Raw genomic sequence first — 26,625 nt, forward strand, 5'->3', positions numbered from 1 at the left:
TAAAGTGAATTATTTAAAAAACCATGATTTTTATTTACTTTTAATACATTTAATTATTAGCGTCACACTGTACGGAAAGCGAATAATGATGTCATAATGGGTAAACGACAAATATTTTTTTGAACATAAAAATAGGATAATTTCCACTGGAACATATTTCTTATGTTATTTTTTTTTTTAATCAGGTTAACATACCCATAACTTTAAGTCTTAATTTATAAAATAAAATAACAATAATTAATAACTTACTGCAACAATATCTCTATAATCAGTCAAGTAAGATGCTAGCGCATTTATTGCGACCGACAGTCTAGCCTCACCACCATACCTAAACGAAAACCAAAAGTGAACATTAATATCATAATATTTTCTCATTGAAAAGTACTCGAAGATAGCCTGTAATCAAAAAATTCTATTGAAAAATTATACTTGACTAGAGGTTTTTAGGGGTGTTGATGACGAAACTGAATGAATATGAATATGAATATTTATTTATCACAAAAATCCTTACATTTAACTTAAATGGAGTCCTGGCCCCTAAACTAGGAGATCCCATATCTTAGGGACAAGACGATAACATTAAGAATAAAATTTGCCAATAATACTTACGCTTCTCTAATTCCTCGATAGTTATTATATAAAAAGTCGAGCACAATCTTTAGATTCTCTTTATTTCCTTGAAGAGCGTAGCTAAATGCATTTGTTCGGTCGTGGATTCTTATTTTGTCACTATGCATCGATTGGAAGAGGTAGCTGAAAAGATAATAAATTATTTAAGGTTTTTTTTAAATATAGGCATAGACTAGCCCTTGACTGTAATCCAAGATAGCTTAAGATGGAGCGCCTAGAAGATGCCTTTTTACTCTAACTTGAAGATTATCATATCATATTAAAGTTGGAGGGGAAAACCTGGTCGGTCTCCTTTCAGCTCGATCCATCCAGTAGTTTGAGCTGTACGTTGATAGATCAGACAGTCAGTCAGTCAGTCAGGCAGCTTTCATTTTATATATTTAGATAAACTCATGCTGGCGATCAATCTGAGCCTAACATAGGTTGGAGTTTTTTGTTTAGCCTGACAGATTTATAGCACTGTGAATTCAACATGCTGAGCAAAAACTTCAAAACCACTAACTGTGTCAATGAAGGACTATCCTTGGTGCATGCGAGGGTGCGAAGCATAACAACCATGTCGGCGGTGTTCTGAGAACTGTTGTATCTCTCGAACAGGAAGTTGTAGTCAGAGGCATTGCCTTGACGCAGACCGGTGCAGTAGACGTAGCGACGAGCGTTTTTGGGGACTCTGAAACGTTAAAAAAAGCATTAAGTAAAACAAAATAGTTCTAGTAATGTACCAGTACTCCGCTTCCGTTAAATGTCTCTTAAAGTGTATTATTCTAGTATATTATTCTGTGCTTAAATAATAAGAAAACCGGCAAAGTGCGAGTCGGGCTCGCGCACCGAGGGTTCCGTACTAGAGTCGTATTTTATCGTCATTTTGCATAATAAATCAAAAACTATTATGCATGAAAATAAATAAAAATCTGTTTTAGAATGTACGAGTTATATCCCACTTGGTATAATAATCTTACTTTATAAGTTGAAAATACTAATTATTTGTTAAAAACACTTTTTAATTTTTTTTCTGATGTGACCACAAATTTTTCCCTAATGTCTGCTATAAGATCTACCTAGCTGCAAAATTTCATGATTCTAGGTCAACGGGAAGTACCCTGTAGGTTTCTTGACAGAAAGACAGACAACAAAGTGATCCTATAAGGGTTCCGTTTTCCTGTTGAGGTACGGAACCCTAAAAAGGAGAATGTTCTCACTCATTAAAGTAATTATTAAAGGTGTACACTGTACTGGCAGTAAATTCAATTTAATGCAAGTTGGGTTGGGATTTATGCAGTATCAGATTAAACATGGGGTTATTCAAGTGGCGGACCAACAAATTCCTGAAGTGCGCGAGTCTGACTCGCACTTGGCCGGTTTTTTGGAAGTGGGGTACAAATATTATCATGATTACATCTCTACATAGTATAAAATAAAGTCGCTTCCCGCTGTCTGTATGTATGAACGCGTAGATCTTTTAAACTACGCCACGGATTTTAATGCGGTTTCCACAAATAGATAGAGTGATTCAAGAGGAAGGTTTATATGTATAATTTAATATTGGTTTGTATTAATTTGTTGAAATATGACGATATTTGAACAAAATGTCGGAAGAAATCAAGCTTCCATCGAAAATTAAAAAATATTACGCGCAACAAAACGAGACGGAGGCGGCGGTGGTCCCATTTACAATATTAGTATGGAAGTGACAAAAGAGATGGCGAGACATTTTCTCAGAGGTATGTGGACCTGACTGGATGCGGCAAGCTAGGGACAGAAAGCGCTGGAAAGATTTGGGGGAGGCCTACGCCGTAGCGGCGACTAATACGTAAATTGAAAATTATCCGAGGTTAAATTTTATAATTTTATTTTATTTTATTTATCGTTGACTGACATAAAAATTGTTACTTTCAAATATACACATAATTGACCTCTATTATTATTGACATGATTTAGAATTGTAGTAATTTGTTAATATTAATTTTAATAATAATAATCATTGTATTAACGTATAACGTATTAGAATAAAGGCTTTTTTATTATATTATTTTATTATGGAAGTGACACTACATAAGTACATTGCCACCCATGCGAAGCCAGGGCGGGTCGCTAGTATAATATACTCACAGATTGTTAGGGTTAGATCTGAAGGTTTGCCATTTATTGAGGCTGTCACTGACGCAACCCTCATGTCCAAGTTCACAGGCATAGTTCAAGATTTGCATTCTATTTTGAATCATGGAGACTGTTTCATTGGCTTTTTGATCGTAACCCAGCTGCTTGATAGCTCCACCGAGTAGCTCCAGAATGTACGCCTGTAAATTATTGAATACTTTGTTTTTTCAATGCAATATTTTAGCAAAGCAGTATTAAAATACTTGGACATCATTTACAAATAACAAAATAATCGCCTGCAAAATTGCTCTCAAACAAACGAAACTATCGTTTGTTTGAGAGCACATCAATTTGCTACGGACTTACACTAAATTCCTCATGAGCTGCAGGTAGATGTTCCAATCTGCTTCTGATCCAATCCAGCTGAGCCAAAGCTCCGTTCCACACGTAGTAGTCGCTCTCGTCCTTCAGGAACGACAGCACGTCGAACACGCGATTTACTTTCATTTTGCCCGCTCGAAGGAAAAACAAAACGTCGTTCACAATCTAAAATAGAAAATTAAACAGTTTAGTACCTTTCCAGTAATTTTTTATCATCATCGTTATCATCATAGGCCATAGGTATCTCGTTCCGATCTGCGTCAATGTTTCAACGCTATAAGTGAAGATGAAAAAGAAAAAAGTTTCAACGGCGAGACTAATAGCTATTCCAGAAGAGTGAAATTCTAAATGAAGATATCTGCAAGGGAAGCCAGGTAGATAACGAATAGAATAGATAATAATGTTCCACACGGCATCTGTAGATGGCGTCGGCGGTGTTCCCACTAGATTATAACATGGGGTTATTCAAGGGGCGTACCAACTAATTCCTAAAAGGCTGGCAACGCATCGGCGATTCCTCTGTGCTGCAAATGTTCATGGGCGGCGGTAATCACTTAACATCAGGTGAACCGCATGCTCGTTTGCTCACTATCTCTATAAAAAAAAATGGATGCTATGCTTGTCGTAAGAGCATTTACCTGAGATCTGCTAAGCTTATGAATAACATTTCTGTTTCTGCGCAGTTGTGATGCGATCATTTCCCAGTTGTGGTCATCATAGTTCACTCGGTATAAACCTGAAAAATTACAAAATTAGCAGGGAAGCACTCATCTCTCGTAGAGATAAGATAGATGACTGACTGATCTATCAACGCACAGCTCAAACTACTGGAAGGATCGGGCTGAAATTTGGCATGCAGCTATCAATTCATGACGTAGGCATCCGCTAAGAAAGGATTTTTGAAATTCCAATCCCGGGGGTGAAATTGGACGTCGAAATTTGTGTAGTCCACACGAAACGTCGCGAGCATAAGCTAGTAATTAATAAAATAATTATGAGATGCTCGTGACTTCGTTCGCGTGTAGGTATATAATTTTTAAAAACTCCGTGGGAACTCTTAGATTTTCTGGGATAAAAAGTTGCATATGTGTTAATCCAGGGTATAACCATCTCTATTCTAAATTTCAGCCAAATCCATCTAGTAGTTTTTGCGTGAAAGAGTAACAAACCTACACACATACACACACACGCACATACGCACTCGCATACGCACACGCACACGTACACGCACACACACACACACAAATAAATAATATATAAAATAAATAATATCAGTGTAAAGTGCGAGGTATTTACCAGACTGTTGAAGATTAAAAACGACCCAATGATGGCCAGGCACATTCTGAATAGTTGTATTTCTAGTAGTTAGGACCATAGTTGGCTTCAGATTGTTGAAGTTAGGGCTACCTCCATGTGTCCATGTGATTGGGATATGCCAAAGATGATTTGGTGGAGTTCCAGACAATTGGAAGCGTTCCTGGTTTCAGAAATAAATGATTAAAAAACACTCGGATCAAGAAGTGGCAATCTTTTTGTGATGAAAAAATATACTTAAAAAAAGTTATGATATTTTAAATTTTACTGCGATTTAGCGCGAGACCATTCTGTGAAACATCCTGAGTCAAGTTACATGATAGCTGTATAGACGTCTCACTCTCTAAAATAAAATCTTACCTGAGATATACTAATAAGACCAGTTGCCATATTGACATCAACATTGAGGACTGGTGACCCAGGATTCTGTATCCAGCTATCCAGGATATCGCCAATATCCAGGTCGGGATAGATGATTGGGAACGTGGCATCTTCTGCTACTGCTTTTCTCAGAGCATTGTACATATCTATTGGGTAACCAATACCGTAGGCACTGAAAGAAAATCATTTTTGTTTTTGTAAAACAATACCTACCTAGACAGACTGTCTAAGTGCTAGAACTACTAAGTAGTCCTAAAACTGACTGAAATAAAAAAATCGGCCAAGTGTGAGTCAGACTCGCACAAGAACATTACCGTATCATCGTACAAGAAATGACACTTTTTATTTTTTTATTTTCATGGCAGCCATTTTGAAATTTTTATTATTAGTTGTTGTAGCGGCAATATAAATACACATTTTATCAAAATTTCAACTTTCTACCTATCTCGGTTCATGAAATACAGCCCGCTGACAGACAGACTTAGTAGTTAATAGATGGAAATAGGGTCCCGTTTGCAACCTTCAAGTATGGAACCCTACAAACGCAAGAGGACCTTTTACAATGGCGCCTTCTCTTTGTTGTGATCACTATTCTATGTTATCCTATTACAATATATAATATATAGTACCTATATCAAATATTTGAAAAGAGCAACCGCCGAGTTTCTTGCTGGTTCTTCTCGGTAGGAAAGGCATTCCGAACCAGTGGTAGATGCATCCGACTATTCGTAAGTGCTTGTAAAAGTTTATACGAATAAAAAAGATTTTTATTTTCTTTTTTATTATCTACATTTCAAGGAAATTTCTAAATGCGGGTTCAAATCCTGCCGGTCCGCAATTTTTGATATTATGTATTTTTGCATTTCACGAAGGCGAGTGGCTCATGCTTGTGTTTAAGTCGTATCGGTACACGTAAAGTGAAGTAAATGTGTGCGTTTGCGAGCGCTTGCTCGCGACTGATTGGTCGGACATGCACGCACATTTACGCAATGTTCATAATATGTTTACGACCTAACCACAAGTAAAATTGACTCGGCTTCGTGAATTGCAAGAACTGTAGTATTTGTAGACTCACTTATCTTTCAAGTAATATCTTAAAGCGTTCCTGAAGGTCGTGTAGCCGATCAAATGTTCAATAGTCCTTAAGACGGAGGCGCCTTTGACGTAGCTCGTGGTACTGAAGTGCGATGAGATTGACGGATTGTCGGCGACTCCCGTCCAGTTCATTGGGTTGACACTTGGGCTAGCGTCAGCACCTAAAGCTCTTTGTACTTGGCTTAGAATGAAGCGATCATCCAGTTCTAGAGACGGATCAGCCTGAAAGAGTTGTTTGATAAGTATTATCAAAAATAGGAAACATTTTTTACTTTGAAAAGCCTGCACATCCATACCTACTACTATCCATACTTCTCTATCTCTTCTCTACATAGTCCAGATCCATACTAATATTATAAATGCGATGCGTCTGTCTGTCTGTCTGCTGGATTTCCACGGCCCAACCGTTCAACCGATTTTGATGAAATTTGGTACAGAGATAGCTTATATCTCGGGGAAGGACATGCTACTTTTTATCTCGGAAAATTAAAGATTTCCCACGGGATTTAAAAAACCTAAATCCACTCGGACGAAGTCGCGGGCGTCATCTAGTATATATAAAATAAAATCTATCAGTTTAACCGATTTTGATGAAATTTGGTACAGAGTTACTAGTTAGCTTACATCCCGGGAAGGGCTACTTTTTACCCCGGAAAACTAAAGATTTCCTACGGGATTTTTGAGAAACTTAAATCTAGTGTTTATATAATTTCGAAAAGATAGCGTAGAAATACAATAAGGATCCAGGTTAAGAGGTCTGTCTTATATGGGACCGCTGAAATACAACAGGCTAAAAGAATATTTATTTAATTAGTACAGCATTTTGTTCAATAAATAATTACCATGTGTGCGCCAAAATGCTCAAAGTAACTCGCAAAAGACTCATTTAGCCACAGGTTACTCCACCAGAAACATGTCACTAAATTGCCAAACCATTTATGGGCCAGTTCGTGGGCCACAATGGTGGCCATAAATATTTGGTCCAAAATATTTGTATGGTCTTCATCGTACAGCAAGTAAGCCTCTCTGAAAAAGATATGAAGAAAGTCGATATAGGTACCTACTTTTAGTACGACAAGGCTATCTGGTCGCGTGGCGAAAATCGGAACTATTGTTGCCGTCAAGTGTCCCCTTTGTTCTTGTTTGGATACTCTAATCCTTTGTTCTACAACAGCGCCCCCCTGTCAGTGTCATTCAAGTGCCAAGAGAGCCTAGTCGCGCTGTACTGCTTGTAAAGAAAAGTATTGGGATAATACTCATGTCAAAAATAAATTATTTCCTAGTCATTATTAAAATAGCCTTCCCAAATTCGTAAAATCCACGTCTGCTGTAAGTTTTAAGTTTTTTAACCATTTTAAATGTGCGTCAAATTACGTCAAATGTTTATGACGTCACGTCTATGTATTTGCACATAATAATATAAGGTATTCATACTAAGCGAGCGTTTCGACGTTTGACAAAAAAAATTACTAGTAGTTAAATTTGATAAGTTGCTTATAGATAATGATAACAATTTGTTATAATCAAAATTTTGTATTATAACAAATTAAAGAGTCTATGTAAAAACAAATCAGATTTTAACAATAAATAATAATTAATTATGCTATCTTATCGATACATTTTTTTAATTGCTCAATATAAAATTTTATAAATCCGACCATTCATCATACTGATTAACGATACTTACCTATAGTTCACCATTCCCCAATTTTCCATAGCACCGGATGGAAAATCTGGTAACGCAATATGATCATTTTTCATGGGTTCTCCTTGACCCATATCATAGTACTTCACGTCGAAATATTCATCCATCCCATTGGTAATCTTTTTGCCTATATCCGCAGCGTAGCCATGTTGATTGGTGACACCTGGGCGGGAAATTATTTGGAAGGGTTTGCCATCACTGGCGCTAGTGTTGGTGGCTACAAAATCACTGACGTGGAAAGCTATGAGGTATGAGGAAATAACTGGAGTTCGTCGGAAGGTCTCACGAATACGGCCTGGTGCAATCCTGAAAAGCATCATCGATCATCAGTATTTTAATACAAGCATCAGTAGTATATGTAGCAGAGACAACTCATAGACAAGTGACCAATTGTCAATGTCGTACGTAGGTGTCACCTGTCATGTGTCAACGTCAATTGATAGACTTTCACTTGTAAGAGTTGGCCAGATCCGTGCACACTAAGCTCATTGTATTAATATTAATTACTAAGATAATCCAAGTGTAAATATTAAAATAAAGCCAGATAATTTAAAGAAACATTATTTTATTTAACACAACGTTACATGGCGCAGCCGTTTTCGAACAAAACATCAGATTAAAACGGATTACAAGTTTGGACTGAACAAAGACAATGGCTGACGGGGCAACGACTACGATGCAAGGTGACATGTGTGGTGTCGAATTTAAGATGCCGCGAGGAATAGATCTGGAAGATTTGGATACGTGCTGGCAGCAGTGGCAAAAATTCAAGGATTCGTTTAAGATATTTATGCTGGCGGCGGGTTTTGAGAAGTTGTCTGAACCAAGAAAAGCAGCATTATTATTAAATTGCATTGGATCTTCAGCCCTGGAACTATACCTCAACGTATTAAAAAAAGAAGATAAACCGAAATTAGAGGAAGTTATCAAGTTATTCGACGAATATTTCAAGCCGAAAAGTAATGAAGTAATGGCAAGTTACAATTTTAATAGAAGAGTACAACAAGACGGAGAAAATTTTGACACATTTTACTCAGACTTAAGAAAACTGGCAGACAGCTGTAACTTTGGTCAACAAAAGGACAGGATGTTACGGGACAGACTCGTCATCGGCGTGAAACAGACACGAGTGCAACAAAAATTATTAGAAATTAAGGACCTCACACTGGACAAGGCACTGGACATATGTCGATCAGCGGAGCTGTCCAGTCAGCAACTTATGGTGCTACACAGCTCGGAGGTGAATGCGGTGGCAGCAGCAAGCACAACCCGGCAGCTGACTACCCCGGCGAGCAACAATAGCAAAGCTAAGTATAGTAGGCCCCATAATAATATTAATAATAAGAAAAATTGTCAAAATAATTATAAAAATAACTTGAATAAAAACAATTATCAGTGTAAAAAGTGTAATAAGGTACATGGTCCTAGGCAGTGTCCAGCCTTTGGAAAAACTTGTTTAAAATGTGGAAAATTAAATCATTTTAGTGTAGGATGTATGTCTAAGAATCAAAAGCTGGATAATATTAATAACATTCATGATTTATGACTAGTATACTCAATAGATTTTACTAAAAATGAATGGAATACATTGTTGCAAGTTGAAAATAAGAGGGTCTGTTTTAAGTGTGACACGGGGGCCCAAATAAATGTTTTGAGTTTGCGGGACCTTAAAAAAATTGTCGATGATGAGACAAAAATAAAAATGTCTGAGACAAAAACCATAATAGAAGTCTTTGGTGGAGGAAAATTATTTCCTATAGGAAAGGTCACATTAAAAGTATATTCTAATAATAATATTAATAACAATGAGTGGTTCAACACTGAGTTTTTAATTATTAATGAACCGGTTAGACCGATCCTAGGGCTAAGCTCTTTGGTAAAGCTTAGGCTCTTAAATACTAATAATAATATTAATACATTTACAAGTTGCACTAATACTAATATGAAAATGAGTAAAGACTCAATTGTTAATATGAATAACGAACTGTTTCAGGGAGTCGGGGAGTTTAAGAGCTCACTGCAGCTACGCATTCAACCCGGCGTGGAGCCTGTGGTGCGACCCCCACGGCGAGTGCCTAACGCACTGAAGGATCGCCTTGCGGACAAGTTGGAAGCTCTGGTGAAGCACAAAGTCATCGCGAAGGTCGATCACCCTAAAAGTTTTGTAAGCAACTTGGTTATTATAGAAAAGAAAGATGGTTCGCTTAGAATTTGTTTAGATCCTAAAGATCTTAATAAAGTATTAATAAGAGAACATCATTTGATTCCCACCATTGATGAAATTATAACTAAACTTTGTAATAAAAAGTATTTTTCAGTGCTAGATTTATCCGATGGTTTTTATAATATTAAACTTTCAGAAGATTCGAATGATTTATGTACATTTAATAGTCCATTTGGTTGTTATAAGTTCCTAAGAATGCCATTTGGTTTATCAGTAGCACCGGAAATTTTCCAAAAATATAGTGAAACAGCCTTTGGAGATATTCCAGGCGTGATAGTGTACTGTGATGATTTGTTAATATGTGGTGAAACTGAACAAGAGCATGATGCAATATTAAAAAAGGTTTTTGAACGGGCTAGAGAACATAATGTTCGCTTTAATAAGAATAAATTTCAATATAAATTAAAAGAGGTGAAGTATTTTGGCCATATTTTTTCTGAGAAAGGTATGCAAATAGACCCAGAGCGGGTAAGTGCAATTATTAATATGAAAAGTCCTAATAATAAAAAAGAGTTACAGATTTTCCTTGGCATGGTCAATTATTTAAGAAAATTTATACCTAACTTGGCTGATATTGCATCAACGCTTCAGATATTATTAAAGAAAGATGTTGAGTGGTTATGGACGGAAGTTCATGAAAATGTTTATAATAATATTAAAATTAAATTAAGCCAAGCACCCATTTTACAGAATTTTAACAGTAAATTGCCTATAACGATTCAGTGTGACGCATCAAAGAGTGGTCTCGGATGCTGTTTACTTCAAAATGGTAAACCAGTTTGCTTTGCTTCAAGAAGTTTAACACCTGCAGAATGTAATTTTTCCCAAATTGAAAAAGAGTTGTTAAGTATAGTATGGGCAACTAAGAAATTTCATTATTATATCTATGGTCATAAGATTACCGTAGTTAATGATCATAAACCTTTAGAAAGTTTATTAAAAAAGCATTTACATGAGGTACCGTCTCCTAGACTACAGAGATTAAAGTTAAAGTTATTAAAATATAATTTTGAATTTAAATATTTACAAGGTAAACAAATGTACATAGCAGATTTGTTATCAAGGTCGTATCAGGAGTGTAATGATACAGATGATTCTTATATGTATGAAGTCATACACTGTATAGGGTTAGCACAGAAATTAGAATGCACAGATGAACAAAAATTAGTATTAATCTCAGAAAGTTCTAAAGATGAAGAGTTATTAAAAATAATTGAATTTATACAGAATGGTTGGCCGGACAAAATTTCTCATATTCCAGATGTAATAAGAAGTTATCATAAATTAAGAGCTGAACTTAGTGTGGACGATAATTTAGTCTTCTATAATGATAGGTTAATAGTACCGAAGTGTTTAAGATTGAATGTCATTAAAACTTTACATGAAGGGCATGTAGGTATGTCAAAAATGAAGCAGACAGCTAGAAGGTTGTATTACTGGCCTTATATGGACTCTCACATTGAAGAGTATGTTAAGAAATGCTTTCCTTGCCAAACGCATCATAATAGTAATGTTAAAGAGCCATTATTATCACATCAAGTTCCCAACCTTCCATTTTTAAAATTAGGTATAGATATCATGGACTTTAGAAGGAAAAGTTATTTAGTAGTATATGACTATTATTCTAAATGGTTAGAGATAAAATACATATCCAGTAAAACTGCTACAAGTGTAATTAATACATTAAAAGATATTTTTAGTACTCATGGAATACCTGCAGAAATAATATCTGACCATGTTCCATTTGATTCGAGGGAATGTAAAGAGTTTGCACATAATTGGGGATTTAAATTTACTTATACTAGTCCAAGATATGCCCAAGCGAATGGTATGGCTGAACGAGGGGTACAAATTGCGAAGAAAATGCTAACAAAATGCCACGAAGATAGAACTGATGTAAGGCTAGCATTATTACAATATCGGGCTTCTCCCGTTTCTGGTACAAATTTTTCCCCCAGTCAGCTACTAATGAATAGAAATTTAAAAACTAAGTTGATTGTTAGCTCACAATACCTAACACCTAAGTTAAATCAGAATGTAACTCAACAGTTTAATAATGTACAAACTAGAAATATAAAAAATTATAATAAGACAAGTCGATTTAAAAGTAGGTTTACTGTAGGGCAAAAAGTTTGGTTCAAAAAAGAGCCAAGTAAGAATATTTGGTCAGAAGGCGAAATTGTTAGATATAATGGATATAGAGCATATGTAATAATAGACAAAAATAATGTACAATATACTAGAACCTCGTTTCATATTCGACCGGCGGCGTAGACTTTGTGTTTCAATCAGACAGGCTGTCCATCGCTGGTTGAATGGGTAGTTTAAGAGTCAATAATTGTAGTAAATTTAAGAAGTGTGGCACAATAATATTATAAAATTAATTAAGTAATAATTATGTAAATTGTAAATTTAAAAGGGGATGATTAGTTATGTAAAATTAAAAGGGGATGATATATGTAAGTAATTTTTCAAAATTGTAACTGGATGATTATGTAGATATTTTTTTTAAAAAATAAAAGGGGATGATGTAGCAGAGACAACTCATAGACAAGTGACCAATTATTGTCAATGTCGTACGTAGGTGTCACCTGTCATGTGTCAACGTCAATTGATAGACTTTCACTTGTAAGAGTTGGCCAGATCCGTGCACACTAAGCTCATTGTATTAATATTAATTACTAAGATAATCCAAGTGTAAATATTAAAATAAAGCCAGATAATTTAAAGAAACATTATTTTATTTAACTCAACGTTACAATCCCGCAAATTGCTATTGCGCTGGAACCATGTCTCATTAACATCGAAATGACGTCATTTGACGTCAGCCGAAATAAAAATATACCATCAGCTCGAAACTTCAGTCTAGTCCTGACGTTACGCGCATTAGCAATCTGCGGGATTTATATATATATAAATTGTAGCCAGAAATACGATTTTTAGGCTTCCGTATCTCAAAAGTAAAAACGGAACCTTTATAGAATCATTTTCTTGTCTGCCTGTCTGTCCGTCCGTCCGTCCGGCCGACCACCCGCCCGCCCAAACCCACTCGAAGAACCCACCATCCGCCCGCCCGAAATGTATATAAATATAAATTCCCAAACTGCCTCTATCGGGAATCGAACCCGGGACCTCCCACATATAAGACCACGGCACTCACCACTGCGCCAGGGAGGTAATCAAACACAATTGAAATTAATAAGCTTTGAAGATACTCATCATCACATGTTCAACCTTTCACCGGCTCACTACAGAGCACGGGTCTCCTTTCAGAGTGAGAAGGGTTTTGACCATAGTCTACCACCAAGTGCTGGCCAAGTGCGGATTGGCAGACTTCACACACCTTTGAGAACATTATGGAGAACACTAAGGTATGCAGGTTTCCTCACGATGTTTTCCTTCACCGTTAAAGCAAGTGAAATTTAATTTCCTAAACCGCACATACTCGTAACTCCGAGAAGTTAGAGGTGCGTGCCCGGCATCGACCTCCGTTTACGACGTGGATGTCCTAACCATTAGGCTATCACAGCTTGAAGAATATACTTTGAAGATACTAAATAAATAATTAATATACTTACATTTCTGTTTTTTCTATAGCCATGTTAGAAAAAGTGGGGTTAAGGGATGAATCGCGCGTAATAGAAATCGTAAACGGACATTTAAATTGAGGTTCATCGAAACATGGGAAAGCTTTTCTTGCATGGTAGGGTTGAAACTGTGTTGTAGCATACTCGCTGCAAAGAGATAAATAACTTATGAGCCTGACCTAGACAAAACAATATAAATGCTACTCCACGCTTTTTTAAATTGAGTTATACCTATAGTCTAATTCTAACGGCAGTTACGCACTCATCCGATCCGAGTCCGTGAAAATAAGGATATTAAAAAATATCTACGATATTGTGTCATAACTCATAAGCTACCATACAAAACAAAAAGGGACTTATTTTTATCGGATCGGATGAGTGCGTGACCGCCGTTAGGTTATAGTCATCCGAGCCCGATCCGAGTCCGTGAAAATACGAATATAAAATACTCGGGCCGAACTCGGATATTGCTTATGCACTTCTAGTCTCTAATCCAAATCCGACCTATTCAGTAGACATGATGCCCGCAACTTCGTTCCCGTGGAATTAGGTTTTTAAAAATCCCGTGGGAACTCTTTGATTTTGCGGGATAAAAAGTACCCTAACCCTCTAACAAATAAACCTGGAATAGCGGTGGAATAGTTATATATAATGTTTTGTCTTTTGCCTTCAAATGTCAAATTACTGATGACAGAGAAAGACAAAACTATTCCACCGCTATTCCAGGTTTATTTGTTAGAGGGTATGTGTTAATCCAGGGTACAATCTATCTCCATTCCAAATTTCATCCAAATCCGTTCAGCCGTTTTTGCGTGATTGAGTAACAAACATCCAAACATCTAAACAACCAAGTATCCAAACATCCACACTTTCACATTTATAATTAGTAGGATTAAAATATTCGTAAATTTATAATCCTATTACAATGTAAAGGATTATTTAAATGATAAGCAAGCTTGGGAATGAGTTGCTTAACGACTTTGTGATAGTTCTAATAAGTTTCAATAATTTTGTAAAGTGGTTATAATAAAAAGAATACCCTGCTGAGTTTGTTGCGGGCTCTTCTCAGACCTGGGCGCGTTTGGAACCCTCGTAGCTTTAGTTTTAAGTTTGCGTTATAATTATCACCACTATATCTTACAAATCTAACACTATACTAGCCAATCAATAAGAGTAATTTATTACCTATTTTGAATAAATCATTTGAATTTGACTTTGACTTTATAAATAGGTACATTAGAATATTCTTACCGGCGTGTATTACCAGCGTAATAATAGCCTTTGTAAAATCCGCGGTCATGTGGATTCTCGTTGATTTGTCCTGCATAGTCGATTGTTATAGTATAACGACCAATCAGTAAAGTGGACGCGAAATTTATCTTTAATATTTCATAGTAGTCATCTGTTTCGAATGAATTTGGAGTCTGCAGGATTACTGGCCGATCATTGGCATCTATTACAGTTACAGCATTCACGGAAACTACATTTTGATGAATAACAATTTGAGTAAGATTTTCTTTCGTCTGAAACAAACCCCATGTTGGGTTAAATGTTCTATAGAAGCAGGCGTTACTTTGCGGAAGTCCATGTTATACAATGAACCTAAGGTTTAATTTGCTATAATCCGCTGAAACAGGTTGAATCTGTATCATCATGCATTTTGCATGTTGCATGTTGCATTATACAGATTCGACCTGTTTCAGCAGATTACAGCAAATTAAACTTTTGATTCATTGTATAACATGGGGTTATTCAAGGCGCGAACCAAAAAAATTCTGAAAGGCCGGCAACGCATCGGCAGTTCCTCTGGTGCTGCAAATATTCATGGGCGGTGGTAATGACTTAACATCGTCCACGTGGATGGAGGCTTTAAAAAATCCCGTGGGAACCCTTTGATTTTCCGGCATGAAAATTAGCCTATGTCACTCTCCAGGTCCTTATATCCAATATTATCATTATTAATTTATCATTTTCTAATTATTATTATTTCAGTAAAGATTTAACCATTTCATGTTGATGATTTTTAAAAATACGATTTATCTGTTTTTTGCTGTTCTTCCTTATTATAAAACTAGCTTACGCTTGCGACTTCCTCCGCGTGGACTACATAAATCCACCCCCTATTTCACTCCCTTAGGGGTTGAATTTTCAAAAATCCCTTCTTAGCGGACGTCTAATTATCTTTATATTATGACGTAGACGTCCGCTAACAAGGGATTTTTGAAAATTGCTATTGCTATCTGCATGCCAAATTTCAGCCCAATCCGTTCAGTAGTTTCAGCTGTGCGTTGATAGATCCATTAGTCAGTCAGTCAGTCAGTCAGTCAGTCACCTTTTATTTTTACATATTTAGATTAGAAAATGATAAACAATGATATCGATCTATCTTATCCGAGCAAAGTCATGCCGTCAGGGTTAACCGGTTTTGTCAATTATCTTCATAGATATTATTACTATTTTGTATATCTTTATTATCTTTATATTATAAATATTATTGTCAATATAATTTCAGCACTCTTATTGATAATTTTATCTTAATCTTTACGATAACATCAATTTATTTAATGCAATATAATAATTGTGAAATCGCATGGTTTTATATTATAATCCATAGTATTCGGAATGTTTCTAAAAGTCCCTTCATACATTTCATCAATCAAATTAGATGTTGATCATAATATTAGTCGAACCAATCATGATCAACCCATTGCCGGCTCACTACAGAGCACGGGTCTCCTCTCAAAGTGAGAAGGGTTTGGCCATAGTCTACCACGCTGACCATGTGCGGCTTGGTTGACTTCACACACATTTGAGAACATTATGGGGAACTCTCAAGCATGCAGGTTTCCTCACGGTGTTTTCCTTCACCGTTAAAGCAAGTGATAAGCGTACATAACTCTGAAAATTTAGAGGTTGGGCCAAAAGATCGTTGATATTTAGAATAAATTTAGGTTGCGTTTTCCCACAAGAGATAATAATAACAGATAAAGATTAAGCGTTTACGCAAAGCGGTCGACAGTGATCTCTTGTTCCCTTCATTAAAGATTTACTTTTGAATGAATTGAGTTTTCGTTGTTTCATGGACAAATGAAATTCATCAATCTATCTGAACTCGCATTGAATGCAACTAAAGTAAACTATTGCTTACCTCAACCTCAACTTGAATTACACCGTTGAATCTGGACTCAGATAAATAAACATCAAGATCTACAATGAAATTCATCTATCTATCTGAACTCGCATTGAATGCAACTAAAGTAAACTATTGCTTACCTCAACCTCAACTTGAATTACACCGTTGAATCTGGACTCAGATAAATAAACATCAAGATCTACAATGAAATTCATCTATCTATCTGAACTCGCATTGAATGCAACTAAAGTAAACTATTGCTTACCTCAACCTCAACTTGAATTACACCGTTGAATCTGGACTCAGATAAATAAACATCAAGATCTACAATGAAATTCGTAGGTTGCACGTTATCCTTTAATCTGTATTTAGGTGTATCTACATTGGTGGTGTAACCAATGAATTCAAAGTCTGCTGGAAATTCTCCAGGTTCTGTATGAACTAAGCCAATAAGGAGGGCCAGTACAGTCGTGACTTTCATTTTGAGTCCTAAAAAGTAGGTAAGTATTAAAATGATTACTTTACATATAGAAGTCGAATCAATTTAGCAATTTTGTTTTCTAATTTAAACAGCAACGATTTTGATGATTCTTTTTGATTTTCTTGTTTCGATGTACCATTTGAAATTAAAGACAAAACTGGGCATTACTTTTTACTCAAATTAGGTGCTAAAAGTTGGAAGAAAGAAAGTCTATATTATTGACTTTCAATATTATTCGGTTTATTGAAATTTTATATGTTTTAAACTTACTCATAGTGGTCACGATGGCATCAGTTGTCCAACTAACACTCTTTTTCTTTTTGTAACACAATTTTTTTTATCACTAATCGGTATTTTTATCACCGCTGTACCTAAAAGATTAATTTTAATAAAATTATCTAAAACGCCAACGGGTAATATAGTTCTTTTACGATCTGATTATTGGTACGAGTAGGTACTATTCGTCGAACTTTTTTTTGCCTGTTTAGAGAAATCTATTTTTTTATTACATAGCTCATCAAGTGTATTAAGTAAAGTATTATTGAGTGCGTAGACAATGATTAAGAGTATCTATGGGTTAAAAAAAATGGAAAGGAATATCCCTTTCAGGTTAGCCCGCTTGATCCCTGCGTCATCACTTACCATCAGGTGCGATCGCAGTCAAAAATATAAACGTATAATATATTCTTAACTAGATATACTTACTATTCTTAACTAAGTATACCCGCGATTTCGTAAAAGTCGCGCGGGTACTCTTTGATTTTACCGAGTAAAGTAGTCTATGTCGGTTTTCGGGATTCAAGCATCAATCGCGATTTTTGGATTCAAGAAGAAGGATTTCAAGGAAAACCGGATACCGGATTGATGTCAATACCGTCAATATTTCCTTGATAAAGGATCGCGGTATCACGTATCGCATGATAATATTGATAGTGTTACAGGCCTCATAGACAACAGCTTCTTTATAATAATAATAGGTAGGTATAGATTCAAGGTTAAAGAATATAACTGTTGTATACTCTCTCTTGTTTATTCGATGCTAGAAAATAAAAATTTTCGAAATTTAACATTGATTGAACATTCAACATTGATGTAATTCTGAGATAACACTACAATGGAATAATTTTAAACAAAATAATATGTTAACTCGTATGGAATTAGGCGTCACGAATGTTGTTCTGCCATATTATTATTTATTTTATTTTAGATTCCATATTTCAACAATTGATTTATTTAACTGCATTCACCAGATATAATTAATATACCTAATGACTTAAATAACACAAAAACAAAGTTTTTGAAACGTTTAATAACATAAATACAAAACTAACTTAAGCACAAATTACGCCATGAAGCTTGCACTCATGGTTGCAATAAGAGTTATTATGCTCAGTGTAGCCATGCTTGCACCAGAACCATCATTGCCTCCGCCTTCCCCATCTCCGGCTTCTTCCCCATCACCTTCATCGTCATCACTATCATCAATGCCATCAGAAATCTCATCTTCTACATAGCCAGTCTCGAAATATCTTCTGAATTCAGCCACACGACGTGTCGTCCATGCAAAATTGTTCCTGGTAGCAGCTACTCCATTTATCCCGGTCGTATAAGCTGATCCAAGAAGTTCGCGATTTTGCTCGAGCCACGCGGAAAACTGTAACAGTAAAAGGAAATGAAAAACCGGTCAGGTACTAGTCTGACTCGCACATGATAGGTTCCACATCATTGTTCAAGATATAAAATAACTGGATAACTGGATTTAGGTTTTCAAAAATCCCGTGAGAACTCTTTAATTTTACGGGATAAAAAGCCTATGTAGCCTATGTGTATGTGTATGTAATCTATCTCCTTATTGAATAAAATAAAATAAAATAAAATAAAATAAAATAAAATAAAATAAAATAAAATAAAATAAAATAAAATAAAATAAAATAAAATAAAATAAAATAAAATAAAATAAAATAAAATAAAATAAAATAAAATAAAATAAAATAAAATAAAATAAAATAAAATAAAATAAAATAAAATAAAATAAAATAAAATAAAATAAAATAAAATAAAATAATTTGCTATTTTGAAGTTAACGTTTGGTAATTCATGGCAAATTAGAATAATCTATGTCTGTCACTGATGACCATGTCTATGAAAAAAAAATATCTTCAGTAGCATCATTGTCGAAAAAGATATTAAGAAGAAAAAAATAACTAGGTAACCTGATTCAACTCCTGTTCATGTCTTAACCGAGATACAATGTTACTAATGGGTGTCGCAGCACTCTCAACTCTGAAACAAGTAAATACATCTGAAACAGTACTTGATTGCAAATAAGATCTAGCATCCTCGCCCCATGATCCCAGGATTTCAAAAGCAAAAGGCACAATTATGTGAAATTATTTTCCACGTTTCATGTAGCGCATATGCGCTTGGCCCTTTTTTATTATTATAATTCGTAAACTTAACGAAGCCTCTAAAAGCAGTCATTATGTGACAAAATAAATTGCGAGCAAACTAGCATGCAGGTCACCTGATGTTAAGTGATTACCGCCCCCCATCAACATTTGCAGCACCAGAGGAACCGCCATACCTGATTTGAGGTATCTGATAATTTTTAAGAAGATTGAGTAAAATATTTTAAGAAAACTTTAAAGACTTTGATAAATAAAATATTGTTCGTTCTATCTTCGCTAGTAAAACTCAATCTTATTTCTATTCCTTGTTCAACTACATAAATAGTTAAGGTTGTCAGGAAGAGATCGCTATGTACTTATTTTTTAAGTTTTCTTTTTTGTAACCTGTCATTTATGTTTTGTGGTGCAATAAAGAATATACAGACATACATAAGAAAGGCTTCCTCCTTTCTGCACTAGTATTGTGCTATTTTATACCTACACGAAACGTTACTTAGAACTTACCCTATTATAACTTGATTAATATTCCGTGTCAACCACTCAAACATCCTCATCGGATTTTCTGCATTGCCGGATGCTGCTGAGCTCCAGGCAGCACTCCAATCTTGCGGTCTCACTACATCTTTTCCAGAAATAATCGCATCTAAGAACCTTTCTAAACTAGCTTGATCGCTTGTGCAACCAGCAGCATTTATCATGACCACTACCTCACTAGCTAGGTCTTCTTCATCATACTGACCCCAGAAGTAATTGAAATCGTCGGCTGTGCCTTGTCTAAGACCACTACAATATACCCATGGTCGCATATTGGGAGGAATACTGAAAATCATAGAAATATTGTAGTAGTTAATTTGGAAGCAGGAATAATAAAAGAAAATAAAACTGATCTATTTAGCATTAATTCATGAAGTAGACGATATAGGTACTATTAAATTATAATTATTTTTTCCTAAGTTTGGATGTTTTTGCTCCTTCAAAATTTGGAATAGATATTTAGGCTATTATCCCGAAAAATGAGGAAGATCTCACGGAATTTTTAAAACCCTAGGTAAGTATATATCAACATAGACCAAGTAGGTAGATATAAGTATATCACGGGCGTCATCTACTTATCCATCCATACTTTAATATTATAAATGCGAAAGTGTGTCTGTCTGTCTGTCTGCTTGCTTTTCACGGCCCATCCGTTCAACCGATTTTTATGAAATTTGGTACAAAGATAGCTTGCATCCCGGGGAAGGACATAGGCTACTCTTTATCCCGGAAAATCAAAGAGTTCCCACGGGATTTCCAAAAACCTAAATAAATATATAAACGGAAAAGGTGACTGACTGCGAAATTGACTGACTGACTGATCTATCAACGCACAGCTCAAAGATCGGGCTGGGCATGCAGATAGCTATTATGACGTAGGCATCCGCTAAGAAAGGATTTTTAAAAATTCAACCGCTAAGGGGGTGAAATACAGGTGTCAAGTCCACGCAGACGAAGTCGCAAGCATAAGCTAATATCATAAACATTTGATATTGGGCAGTGGTTGGGTGGAACATAATCTATATCTATATATATAAAAGGAAAAGGTGACTGACTGACTGACTGACTGACTGAATGACTGACTGACTGACTGACTGATCTATCAACGCACAGCTCAAACTACTGGACGGATCGGGCTGAAATTTGGCATGCAGATAGCTATTATGACGTAGGCATCCGCTAAGAAAGGATTTTTGAAAATTCAACTCCTAAGGGGGTGAAATAGGGTTTTGAAATTTTGTAGTTCACGCGGACGAAGTCGCGAGCATAAGCTAGTCTATATATATAAAAGGAAAAGGTGACTGACTGACTGACTGACTGAATGACTGACTGACTGACTGACTGACTGATCTATCAACGCACAGCTCAAACTACTGGACGGATCGGGCTGAAATTTGGCATGCAGATAGCTATTATGACGTAGGCATCCGCTAAGAAAGGATTTTTGAAAATTCAACTCATAAGGGGGTGAAATAGGGTTTTGAAATTTTGTGGTCCACGCGGACGAAGTCGCGAGCATAAGCTAGTATTATATAAAAGTAGAAGGTGACTGACTGACTGACTGACTGATCTATCAACGCACAGCTCAAACTACTGGACGGATCGGGCTGAAATTTGGCATACAGATAGCTATTATGACGTAGGCATCCGCTAAGAAAGGATTTTTGAAAATTCAACTCCTAAGGGGGTTAAATAGGGGTTTGAAATTTTGTAGTCCACGCGGACGAAGTCGCGAGCACAAGCTAGTGCTTTATATTATCATAATTTGTATTGCGTTTTATATGAGAGTTAAGGTCAGGTAAGTCAAAGAAATTAGGATTTTCTATCGATTTGCTCACAAAACTCAGCTGCTTTAATAACTTACTGTTCCCCCCTTCTCCACCTAGCGAAGTTTTGTTTAGCAGCATCCATACATTGAGGGTGACCGATATTGCAGAGGAAGGTAAGGACATGCATACGAAGCAATCCATCCATAAAACTCTCTCCATCTTTGTCCGCATAACCAAGGCGGTTGGTTACAGCTATACTAAGCTTGATAGCTTCATTCTGTAGGCACAAAGGGTTTATTAGCTCGTATATCACTACAGATCACATCGTGTCTCCTCTCAGTATAAGAAGGGTTTGGATGTAGTCAACCACGCTGGCCAAGTACGGATTGGCAGACTTCAAATACCTTTAAGAACATTATGGAGAACTCTCAGGCATACAGGTTTCCTCACGATGTTTTCCTTCAGGTGATATGTGATATTTAATTTCTTAAAAATTATATATATATACAGGGTTACAGGAAAAGAGGACACGATCCCGATAAGGGGTTATAGTACAGGACATTACCTATCAAACGACCCCTAAAGTGCTTATGCGAAAGTGTATCGTTTTCGAGTTATTCATTTTTTTATTTTTTTCTTGGTAAACGGGTGTTTGCCACTTTAAAAATTAATAAAAAAAAGTAGCAATGTATTTCAGCAGTTTTTTCTTATTTCTTGATAGTACATATCCTTGTTAATAATAAACAGTTATAAAAATTACAGCCCAAAAACTGTACAAGTTTTCGATTTTTAAATTTAATTCTTTGAATAACTTGCAAATTTTCTGTAAAAATTACTATGGCACTTATCCTGCGGATTATTTTAAAAACATCTACGTTTCGTTAGCTATCCATTGGTACAAAAAAATTACAAAAAAAATCATAAAATCAAGAAAAAATTACACAACAAAGAGACCAGGTAGAAATTTCTAACAAATGCTATTGCCCAAGAATTAAATCAGAATCAATGTAAAAACGAGTTTAATGCAAAATAGTTAAAGATTATTTTTAATGAGGTCAAAAGGTAATATAAAATCAGTCAAGTGCGAGTCGGGCTCGCACACGAAGGGTTCCGTACCTTCGTACAAGAAATAACAATTTTTAGTTTTTTTTTTAATTTTTATGGCGGCCATTTTGCAATTTTTAGTATTTGTTGTAATAGCGGCCATAAAAATACACATTTTGTGAAAATTTCATGTTCGTTCGTCCGTCCGTCCGTCCGTCCGGCCATCCGTTTGTCTGTCAGTGGACTGTATCTCGTGAACCCTAATACTTAGAGACTTGAAATTTTTACAGAATGTGTATTTTTATTGCCGCTATAACAATAAATACTAAAAATTACAAAATGGCTGCTATAAAAATTAAAAAAAATTAAAAAGTGTTATTTTTTGTACTATGGTACGGAACCCTTCGTGTGTGAGCCCGACTCGCACTTGACTGATTTTATGTTACCTTTTGACCTCATTAAAAATAATCTTTAACTATTTTGCATTAAACTCGTTTTTACATTGATTCTGATTTAATTCTTGGGCAATAGCATTTGTTAGAAATTTCTACCTGGTTGTGTAATTTTTTCTTGATTTTATGATTTTTTTTGTAATTTTTTTGTACCAATGGATAGCTAACGAAACGTAGATGTTTTTAAAATAATCCGCAGGATAAGTGCCATAGTAATTTTTACAGAAAATTTGCAAGTTATTCAAAGAATTTAATTTAAAAATCGAAAACTTGTATAGTTTTTGGGCTGTAATTTTAAAATGCTTCAAGATTTTTTTAGTTTTATAACTGTTTATTATTAACAAGGATATGTACTATCAAGAAATAAAAAAAATCTGCTGAAATACATTGTTCCTTTTTTTTATTAATTTTTAAAGTGGTAAACACCCTTTTACCAAGAAAAAAATAAAAAAATGAATAACTCGAAACGATACACTTTCGCATAAGTACTTTAGGGGTCGTTTGATAGCTAATGTCCTGTACTATAACCCCTTAACGGGATCGTGTCCTATTTTCCTGTAACCCTGTATATATAAATATAATAAAAAATAAATATCCTTTTAATAATATATTTTAGTTATAATATTATATTGTTTAAGGTTTTAGTTTTAGTTTAAATTATTAATTAATTAACTTTTATTCAGAACTATGTAAGATATTTTTTCTAACATTAACTAACTTCAGACTACAATGGTTTAATGAATTTCTTAATAAATGAACATTACTCTGAAAAGTTAGAAGTGCGTGCCCTGGATGGAACCCCCGACCTTTCGAATAGGAGGCGGACGTCGTAAACACTAGGCTATCAAAGTATATTTAAGTTATTAGTTTTTAAGACAAAATAATCCAGACAGAAGCTATGATGACTGCTCGTAAATACGACGAAACGCTTCTAGAAAAGGTGTACCTACGTAATGCCCCGTCCTTTAGTTAGGCTCGTCTTGGCGATGATATTAGTCGAGTCGGCATTAATTTGTCACGATTCAGTTCTAAATTTAGTTTTAATACTTAAGGCTTTGGATTTTTTAATTTTGTCACTCCTGCTATACTGGTAGTTAGTAAAAGTTAATTATTCATACCTGTAGTTTTTGTAAATTCTCAGTGTCTGTTGCTAATCTACCTAATGCGAAATTGAAACCTGTTATAGCAGCGATCCATGGCGCGTACGCATCTTCAAACTCCAGGAATGAAAGAATATTGAATGCTCTATTGTAGGGCATAACTCCTGCGCGGGCGAAATTGAAAAGATCGTCCACGATCTGAAAAAAGTTACAATTGAGTGATTCATTCAAAAAGTCAGTGTTTATAAATAAATATTACCTTTATCTTTTACCACGATTTCGTCCACTTATAGTAATAACTAACTTATTCCCGCGACTTCATCCGCGTGGACTACTTACTCCAAATCCCTTTTTTACCCCCTCAGAGGTTGAATTTTCGAAAATCCTTTCTTAGCGGATGCTTACGTCATAATAGCTGTCTGCATGCCAAATTTCAGCCCGATTCTTCCAGTAGTTTGAGCTGTGCGTTGATAGATCAGTCAGTCAGTCAGTCAGTCAGTCACTCACCTTTTCCTTTTATATAGGTATTTAGATTTATAGTCAATAGTACTCGGGAATAATGTAGCTTTCTAAAAAATAATATGAAATGTGCACATTTTATATCCTGTAGATTGGTTTAAAAGTTAAACTTCCCGGACAGTAGGTATACAATTGTCCAGAAAAGTAAGTATGAAATTTCATTTCATATTTATACCTCTTTATTATATTATTAAGTAACATTAAATTTTGATCTTAAAATTATTTATATTTTTTTTCTAATTTATTTCATATTTTGATAATTATTTTCATAATAATTGTCTTCCATTAATATTTCCTAATATATTTTGATTTAGTATCATAATTTTATTGAAGTCTAGATCATACCTGAGCTCGATTTAATTCATGGATTACAGTCCTCTCAGTGCCTCTTAGAGCTCTCGTAATAAGGGCCCAGTTGGTATCGTCATAGTTAACTCTATAAAAACCTGTGAAATGGTATATTCCTATACAACTGATCGGGGTATGCACTTTTATAAACTAAATTATTAAAAAAAAAAAAATGACAAATATTGTATGAGTTCAAGAAAGAATTCTTTGTAGTCGTATCCAGTCCATTGCTGAGGGTTGCGACTCCTTTCCATTAATCACATAATGGCAGGATTTCTCTTAGGATAAATAAATGCGGTGGGTTTCCCAATCCTTCCCCATATACAACTCGCTAAGAGAACGAGATTTGGACTCTTGTGTTTTTAGAGTTATTATCTCCGAGGGACGAAGGAAACGAAAACGCCAGATTTGGACCTCCAAAGTCGTTCACCCATCCAGTTACCGACTTGGGTCGACGTTGCTTAACAATCGCGATCGATTCATATATCGATAATTTCACAAGTAGGCTACACGTTCCTTTACTAGGCCACACGACCCACAAGAAAGAGATAGTTAAATTAACCTGCATGAATGAAACACTTACCGGATTCCTGTTTGTTGAAGATTACCCATTCCAAACTCAGGGTACCCTTCTTTATTGAAGTTGTTCTTCTTGTTATAACTTGTGATGGTTTTAAGTATGTGAAATCTGGAGCACCTGCTCTTGTCCATGTGATGGGAATCTCCCACAAACTTGAGAACTTCGAAACACCTGTGTCTCGTTCCCATCGGTCCTAGAACAATTTTAAAATTAAGTATGTAACGTGTATCCGAACCATAGTCTAAGATCAGCAGGGCGATTGTCTAAAACCTGCATCAATCATTATTACAATCTCAATTGTTCTGATTGGCTGAATTTGTGCTATTCTTGTTGCAACAGTGCGTTGTGGCCAATAGTGAGAGAGCGTAAACCAATCAGAGGTGATTGCGATCGTGACATTGTAGCTGTCATTCTCCCGCAATCGCGCAGCTGAACGTGTATACAAGCTGCGCCATCCAGTCATCCAGTCTAGCTTTGGCGGCTAGAATCGTCTGTGGACGTTTCACTCAAGTCTGTAAGCCATCACCTATGGTGAAATTGCGTGTCGTGTTTCTCTTTAATTATTTGATAGTTTTAACGTTAATCGATAGACGAACCAATCTTTATTATTTGTTACTATTAAGTGAAGAAGTGTTGCAAATGAAGCATATCATAACTTTTACAAGTATATTTTTCTTTATGCACATCAGCGAATTTTATATCTAAGTACTCTCAATAATTATTCTATTGAATCTTTAAACTAGGAATATTTTGTAGAAGATGATACCAGTGAAATCAATATTTCTAATTCTTAGCAAAATCAGTGATTATGATCATCATAATCATCATCAACCCGTCACCTAC

At 35.4% G+C, this 26,625-nt stretch overlaps 1 protein-coding gene across 1 annotated transcript in view; it reads right to left on the minus strand.

The window, feature by feature from the left end:
* LOC117987167 (uncharacterized) overlaps positions 1–26,625 on the minus strand; it is an 80,210-nt gene that overhangs the window by 20,346 nt on the left and 33,239 nt on the right. Inside the window, exons 22-41 of the mRNA XM_034974126.2 lie at positions 25,786–25,975; positions 25,200–25,300; positions 24,354–24,533; positions 21,835–22,016; positions 19,941–20,255; positions 19,242–19,311; positions 18,418–18,682; positions 16,813–17,036; positions 14,666–14,937; positions 13,406–13,561; positions 7,586–7,909; positions 6,741–6,924; positions 5,879–6,120; positions 4,783–4,975; positions 4,430–4,585; positions 3,094–3,273; positions 2,740–2,927; positions 1,133–1,300; positions 610–753; positions 250–328 (exon numbers count right to left, since the gene is read on the minus strand). Of these exons, the coding sequence (XP_034830017.2) occupies positions 250–328; positions 610–753; positions 1,133–1,300; positions 2,740–2,927; positions 3,094–3,273; positions 4,430–4,585; positions 4,783–4,975; positions 5,879–6,120; positions 6,741–6,924; positions 7,586–7,909; positions 13,406–13,561; positions 14,666–14,937; positions 16,813–17,036; positions 18,418–18,682; positions 19,242–19,311; positions 19,941–20,255; positions 21,835–22,016; positions 24,354–24,533; positions 25,200–25,300; positions 25,786–25,975 (3,813 nt within the window). The remainder of the gene's footprint in view (positions 1–249; positions 329–609; positions 754–1,132; positions 1,301–2,739; positions 2,928–3,093; positions 3,274–4,429; positions 4,586–4,782; positions 4,976–5,878; positions 6,121–6,740; positions 6,925–7,585; positions 7,910–13,405; positions 13,562–14,665; positions 14,938–16,812; positions 17,037–18,417; positions 18,683–19,241; positions 19,312–19,940; positions 20,256–21,834; positions 22,017–24,353; positions 24,534–25,199; positions 25,301–25,785; positions 25,976–26,625) is intronic.

This window comes from Maniola hyperantus, chromosome 12 (genome assembly GCF_902806685.2).
Source record: "Maniola hyperantus chromosome 12, iAphHyp1.2, whole genome shotgun sequence".
Taxonomy (NCBI): domain Eukaryota; kingdom Metazoa; phylum Arthropoda; class Insecta; order Lepidoptera; family Nymphalidae; genus Maniola; species Maniola hyperantus.